At 35.1% G+C, this 8,028-nt stretch overlaps 1 protein-coding gene across 1 annotated transcript in view; it reads right to left on the bottom strand.

Annotated features, from left to right (window-relative positions):
- Positions 1–5,304: 5,304 nt before the first annotated feature.
- The window catches only part of LOC108758199 (uncharacterized), a 3,617-nt gene continuing 893 nt past the window's right edge, over positions 5,305–8,028 (bottom strand). Inside the window, exons 2-4 of the mRNA XM_018503013.1 lie at positions 7,006–7,403; positions 5,561–6,732; positions 5,305–5,519 (exon numbers count right to left, since the gene is read on the bottom strand). Coding sequence (XP_018358515.1) covers positions 5,305–5,519; positions 5,561–6,732; positions 7,006–7,403 — 1,785 coding nt within the window. The remainder of the gene's footprint in view (positions 5,520–5,560; positions 6,733–7,005; positions 7,404–8,028) is intronic.

Genomic DNA, 8,028 nt, shown 5'->3' with positions numbered 1-8,028 from the left:
CACACAGACGAAAACCAACTGCATGCAATGAAAAAACAAACGCAAATCTGCGTTTGCGTTTGCAAACTATGTTTTGCGATTTGTGAATTATGTAGAAGCACCTTAAGCGCTGACTCAATGAACTCACGTATACATCAAATCTGCTGATAACCATTGGCTCAGTGAACTCATATGCACATGTGAGTTCGGCTGATAACCGTTGGCTCAACGAACTCATGTATACATGAGTCCGGCCGTCAAAATGTTAATATTTGTAATAAAACTTTGGGAAATTAATTTCAGAAAAATTAATGTTGAGACAAAAACTTGAGTCTTGGTTGCTATCCAAATTGTTAGTCTAATTAGATTTGTTTTTTTTCCATCCGAAGTTCTGAACATATGTACACTGGTGCAATAAGTTGAAGTGAGATAGGTATAATTTCTTTTATTCTAACTTATTACACTAATTCATAATTTTTCGAAAAAGAACAGACCTAAAATTAATAAATTCATTTACTTGTATCAATTGGCGTTCGAATTTGAATTCTTTTGAGTGCACCCCTCTGCATATAATTCTGTCAGCGCCCATGATTACATGTAGTTACGAAGTAACGTTGGTGAATCTGACAATTATGATAAGCAAATATCTAGATGCGATATATTTGATCGGCGGAAACTAATTTCAAGCTGGAAGGCATCAATGGGCGCATTCAGCGGACTCAACAGTTGAGTGAGCGCTCACTGTTATTGGTGTATTCTTCTAAATCTAAAATTCTGATTGGATGAGCTAAAAGATTACACCAATAACAGCGATCGCTCACTCAATTATTGAATCCGCTGAATGCGCCCAATGGGTGCATCCAAAATCACGATCGCTCACTGAGCGCTCAGTAAACTCTTGCATCTAATTGGCGTATTCCATTAGACCTAAAAATATAGACTAAACAGGTACTAGAGCTCACTGAGCGCTCAGTGAGCGGTTGTGCTTCTGGATGCACTGTAATGACGCCTAATGAACGGTTGCAATATCTTTTTTTCAATGAGTTTCGGAATACAGCCTGTTCAACAAGCAATTCGTTCTTACTTATATATCCATAAGTATGAATCAAGCGCTCGGTGAGCAAGCTGCAATTCGAAACTCATTGAAAAAAAAGTGTTGCAACCGTTCTGTCCACGACTGTACATAAACAATACCTACAAAACATGGTCTAATAATACTACTGCTCACTCGTGGTCCATTTTGCTCGAAATTCTTTCAATACCTTCTTCTTTTCCTTATCTATGTATAATTTAATTATTCTAATGTACGTAGTAAATTTTATTTAGTGTCTTCCTATCGGTTTAAACTAATGACAATCTTCATATTAAGATATCTTAATATATTAATAGTAGATAAAAAAATCTTTGTATGCATAAAACACGATTAATATACTTTCATTAAAAATAATAGCAACACACACATGAGATCTCTTAATATGATAAAAATATACTTTTTGCTAAACGTTTGATTACACATATTCAACTTTAATTATATAACATAAAACATAAAATATGAAATAATAGTTCTCAGGTGCAAAAATATAAAGCTATTACTTTAAATACCTTTTTGGAGTAAGAAATACCACGTCCTGCAAATATCATACTGTCTGTGATCAGAACATCCTTGATCAAAGCGGAATCATTTATCAGTAAGACTGGTTCTGTTTTAATGAAGAGTCCTACTAATGACGCATGTTTATATTCATCATATATTTCTTTATAATATTCCAGAGGTAATTTTTTTTGTAATATAATGTCCTTTGCCGTGCCAAAATATATTGTGGGTTTAGGTCCAGGTATTCCATGTTTCTTCCAGAAATCAAACTTCAATTTGTAATAATAATAAAAGGCAAAGATAAGAACAATAATTCCGCATAAAATTTCCAAAATTTCCCTCATTTTTATTCAATATCTACAATAGAATCTTCATAATTAAAATACAAATGTTTTGCATATATATGTATACATATATACACACATACATTTATAAATTTGTATATATGTGTGTCCGGTAAAAAATTTGTGATATATGAATATGTATAATTTTGTATAAACAATAATTAATAATTGTATTCGGACTCTCAAATTCAACAAATTAAAAGTATGACTAAATTAGGTCAAATACAGAAGACTTTAAGCTAACATCTGAGTATGGTTTTCACCTATCTTTGCGCCGTTCAACATTGCTTGACTCTCATTAGCCTAATTTAGTCATACTTTTAATTTGTATAAACATACATACACATGTACAATTATGTATAAATATTCATAAACATGTATAATTTTATATGAAATATGTCCATACATGTTCATACATCTTACTTTCTTTTGTAAAATTACTTTTTAGATAATTAATTTTTAGAAATAATATTAATAATAGAAAATAATAATAATGTGAAAACAGTAAAAATAATTAAAAAGGTAATTTTTGCACTATTAATTTTAGAAAAAATCAACTTTGAAGAAATGTAAAAAAATTACTTATGTATAATTATATATAAAATTATGCATAATTATGTATAAGCAACATTTTTCCAAACTCATTTTTTTCTAAAACCAAGCACAATGCAAAAATTATCCCTTTAATTATTTTTTATGTTTTCACATTACAATTATAATTTCTATTACAAATAAGTCAAAACAGGACTCTAAATATTCAAATAGTAAAATTGTGTGACATCAAGGCAAATAGGAATCCATGAATAAGATTATGTAAACGTTATAAACTAAAAAGTATGTATAAACTAATAAATTACCAGGGTTAGGAAGTAACGCGTTACTTGTAACAATGTTATATTTTTGTTTCTTTTTTTGGTAACGATTTGGTAACGCCGTTACATTTTTTTATTAGTAACGAAAAACCCTTACAGCACAAAAGTTGCAGCAACAATGCTGCAACATTGCAACAATATTGCATGTTGCAGCAATATTGCAGCGTTATTGCAACAATATTGCTGCAAATTCTGTGCTGTACTACTGTGTCCAAAAAGTAAGGTGACATTGCATTTATTTCGAAAATTCTTTATTTATTCTTGCAAATCAATTTCGTCCCCTTCAAAGTAATCCCCCCCTGATATAATACACTTATGCCAACGGATTTTCCAATCTTCGAAACAGTTGAAATAATCGATTTCAGGAATGGCCTTTAGCTCCTTCTTCGCAGCGGCTTGAATCTCTTCTATCGACTCGAAACGGTGTCCCCGGAGCGGCCGCTTGAGTTTGCTGAATAGCCAGAAGTCGCATGGAGCCAAATCAGGTGAATACGGTGGTTGTGGAACGATATTAGTCGAGTTTTTGGCTAAAAAATCACGAATAATCAGCGCAGTGTGTGACGGTGCATTATCGTGGTGCAAAAACCAAGTGTTGTTTCGCCACAATTCCGGCCTCTTCTGGCGGATAGCGTTACGCAAATGACGCATAACGTTCAAATAATATTCCTTATTGACTGTTTGGCCCGGCGGAAGGAGCTCATAATGCACAACACCACGATAATCGAAGAAAACAGTCAGCATAACCTTGATTTTTGAGCGACTTTGGCGTGGTTTTTTCGGTCTCGGCTCACCTTTGGCACGATATTCACTCGATTGGTCGGTTGTTTCGGGATCGTAAGCGTAGATCCAAGTCTCATCTCCAGTGATAATGCATTTTGTCTTGTCAATGTAGTCGGAAAGCATTGCTTCACACACTTCGACGCGGCGCCTTTTTTCCAAAAAATTCAATGATTTTGGTACCAGTCGAGATTTGACGCGTTTGAGAGCCAACACATCCTTCAAAATGGAATTGACCGAGCCTTTTGATATGCCAATCTCATCAGAAAGGTCTCTAATGGTTAAACGACGGTTTTCCAACACCAAATCTTTAATTTTTTGGACGTTTCGTCGGTTGCGGTTGATGGTCGCCCAGAACGCTCGTCGTCTTCAACACGTTCTCGACCTTCATGGAAGTCTTTGTACCACTTGTAAACATTTTTTTTCGACATAACCTTATCGCCAAAGGCATTCTGCATCATCCGCAACGATTCTGCAGCAGAAATTTGATTCCGCAAACAAAATTTAATGCAAATTCTTTGCTCAACAAATGTAGACATGGCAAAAAACGAGAAATTCACTTTTAGCAGCTCACAAAACAATGCGTATCTCAAACACTAATGGATATTTTGACGTGTTACTTCTCTTGGATGTCAAAGACAGTCCTACCAACCTACAAAAAATTTTATTCCTCCAAATCCGTGCGCGCGGGAGATTTAAAATGCAATGTCACCTTACTTTTTGGACACAGTAGTATGTAAGTAACGACGTTACATTTTCATTAGTAACGAAGAAACGAAATTAACTCCGTTACTCGTTTATCGTTATTTTTTTTATAGATCATGGCCGTTACGGATGATAAGATTATAGGTACTAAATAAACAAAAAACTTTTTGCCTATTTTTTGTTTCATTCACTATTCTCGTTTTAGCATAAAAACATTAAAAATTAAAATATCTATTATATAATAAAATACCGTAGAATTAAACAAAAATATTTAAAATATTAATAAAAGATAAAAATGTTCAAAGATAAATGTCTTTCTAAATATCTTATATATATTTAATTTATATTCTATCTTAGCATTCTATTCTATAGAGAGACACTTATTTTTCTGCCAGATTCGTTCATTTTGTGCAAACGCGCGTCGAATCGCCCTAATTTCATCAAAATCGGTTAGTAGAACCGTCTTCTGCATAATTAGAAAAAAAATAACGAAAAGTAATGATTTTTTATCATTACTTTTAAGTAACGGTAACGCATTACTTTTTAGAATCGGTAACGAGTAACGGTAACGAGTAACGGTAACGAGTAACTTTTAAAAAGTAACTTTCCCAATCCTGTAAATTACCTATTGGTTATTATTGAATGAATGTGGACTGTATAACGTTGGATTTCATCTTTTTATTGATAAGTCACAATTGAGCACGTTCGCTATTGACGAGAGACCATCGCCATCTTGCCTTTGCAATTAACGTTAAGAAAGTAGTTGGCAACTCGTATAGATGGAGCGCCAGATTTGAATTAAACAAAACCTTTTTAACATACCAAACATACCCCCCGACATTGAAAGGTACTTTCAATAATGTTTGGTTAATGGAATAACAAAATATATTTGAAGTTGCAAAACGAGCTTATAAGTAATAAAGATAATTAATAGTAAATTGTTTGGACTAAATGAAGACAAAATATAAAAGTTAATTAACTAATTGACAAATTATAATGAATATAAACGCAATAATAAACCGTGATCCTTAAATTAAGTATTAATACAGTCTTCTCTTGGCAGTGAACATAGTTTCGCAGTTGTAATTTTTGTTATTCCTGTAGTTGTTCTTACAGTGGCAACTCTTGCTACACCATCCTTGCCTGGATGAACGGAAACAATCCGTCCAAGTTTCCATTTGAAGGGCGATAGGTTGTCATCCTTGATTATGACCATCATTTCCTCTTCGAATGCCTTGACATTTTTGCCTGCCTTGTACGGAGTTGTAGTTCAGATATGTATTCCTTACTCCAACGTTGCCAGAAATGCTGCTGCAGCTTCTGAATTAACTGCCATCTGTGTAACCTGGAGTCTGGAAGGTGAGTTAGTGCAGGGTCCACTACTGACGTGAATGTCCGACCAATAAGAAAGTGAGCGGGTGTAAGTGGGATTAAATCATTGGGATCTAAGGACATTGGAGTCAACGGCCGCGAATTTAATAATGCTTCAATTTGCACCAAAAGTGTATAAAATTCATCAAATGTAAGAACTGCATTACCTGCAACTCGTTTTAAGTGATGTTTCATCGACTTTACTCCCGCCTCCCACAATCCACCAAAATGTGGTGAATAGGCGGGAATAAAGTGCCATGCAATACCTATCTTACCAGCCACTTGTTCGATCGCCTCAGTTTCGTTTAAGAGGAATTTAGCTAATTCTTTCAATTCTTTGTTAGCTCCGACGAAATTGGTTCCATTGTCGGAATATATGTGCGCGGGTTTTCCGCGCCTTGAAGAAAAGCGTCCGAGCGCAGCGATGAAGGTTTCTGATATCAAGTCCGACACCAACTCAAGATGCACCGCTTTTGTAGCCAGACAGACAAACAAACACACAAATGCTTTAGAAATTTTACACCCTCTCCCCTTTCTATCCTTTATTAAAAAGGGGCCAGCATAATCAACACTTGCAGCGTGGAACGGTGCAGTCATAGTTATACGTGAACTAGGTAATTCTCCCATCGGTATCGGAGACTGTCTTGGTTTGTTCCTAAAGCATTTAATGCAGTTACGCACAGTTTTTCTAGCCAAATTCCTGCCTCCTAGCGGCCAAAATTGTTCACGTATAGAATATAAGAGTAATTGTGGTCCGGCATGCAGCAGTCGCAAATGTTTTCTATTGAAAAGCAATTTTGTAAATTTATGCTCCGCGGCTAAAACTATGGGGTGTTTCTTATCTATCGTGAAGTCAGAGTTTTTTAGCCTACCACCGACACGTATAAGACCTTCCTCATCGATAAAAGGGTTGAGTGGAGATAGCTTCCCCCTTGTAACCTGTTTATCCCTCTTTAGGATTTCGATCTCGACTGAGAAAGATTGTTCCTGAGCTAGTTTTGCGAATATGTGCTGTGTATCTCTCAGCTCTGTGACTGTGAGTGTGCCGATTCTAGATTTGTCCCGATGTCTACAATTATTTATAAATCGTCTACAATATGAAAAAACGCGTACAAGATGATTTATATCCTAGCTAGTTTCAAATATAGATACATCCCTTTTCTTTAAAGTACAGACCGTTCTTCTCAATTCTCCCTTGTCATTTTCGAATTCTGGCATAACTGGCCACTGATGTTCATCATTCAATAAGAAACTCGGATCATGCCACCAAAGTTTTGAATGTATTAAAGAATCTGACGATAGTCCCCTGGACAATAAATCTGCTGGATTCTCTCGTGTTGGCACATGTCGCCAATTATCGTACTTTGTTACTTGTTGTATTTCGGAAATACGATTTGATACAAATACTTGAAACCTATTTGGCTGCATCCTTAACCAGCTAAGCACAATAGTAGAATCACTCCAACATATGATCTTGTCGAATGACGCGTTAAGAGATTCAATAACCTTTTTAAGCAATCGCGCTAGTATGACAGCTGCACAAAGCTCTAATCTGGGAATTGTTTGTGATTTAAGTGGAGCTACTCTTGTTTTTGCACATAGTAAGTGTACTGCTACGTTGCTCTGTGCATCTATTGTTCTTATGTAAACGCATGCACCATATGCTTCTTGTGATGTATCCGCAAATGCATGTAATTCCAAATGCTTATAGTTTTTGCAAGTTACACGTCGATCTACCTTTATTTCCTTTAGATAATTTAACTGTTCGCGAAAAGATATCCATTTTGTATGTAATTTATAAGGGAGAGCTTCATCCCATGATAATTTATGTAGCCACAGCCTTTGTAATAAGGTCTTCGCGATTATAACGAATGGACTTAATAGACCAAGTGGGTCAAAAATTTGAGTTATTTCCGACAAGATTATTCGTTTTGTTATTTTTGTTTGTGTTAATTCCCTTTGCATATATACTAACACGTCATAGTAGGCTTGCCATACTAAACCTAAAATTTTTGTTTGTCTCCCGTCTGTGAAATTAACATAATTGGGAACTTGATCCTCTATCGGAATATCCTGAATGATCAAGGGTTCATTTGAAATCCATTTACGGAGTTAAAATCCTGCGTTTGCTAAGATGCGAGAGACTTCCTTTAAGTAAGTTGCGTGCTCTATTGAGTCTGTTCCTGTTAAGAGATCATCGACATAGAAATCCTTTCGAATGATGTTTGCAATTTCTGGGAATTGTCGTTCAACTTCGTTAGCTAATTCTATTAAGCACCTAGTAGCTAAGTACGGGGCTGATGCAGTGCCGTATGTAAGTGTATTAAACAATATATTTATATTTTTTGACCGTATATTTGAGAAACTCAATTAATACTAGAATGTA

This window comes from Trachymyrmex cornetzi, unplaced genomic scaffold (assembly GCF_001594075.2).
Source record: "Trachymyrmex cornetzi isolate Tcor2-1 unplaced genomic scaffold, Tcor1.1 scaffold1538, whole genome shotgun sequence".
In the NCBI taxonomy this organism is placed as follows: Eukaryota; Metazoa; Arthropoda; class Insecta; order Hymenoptera; family Formicidae; genus Trachymyrmex; species Trachymyrmex cornetzi.
Note: the sequence above shows the minus strand (reverse complement) of the source record. Positions and strands in the feature narration are given on the sequence as shown.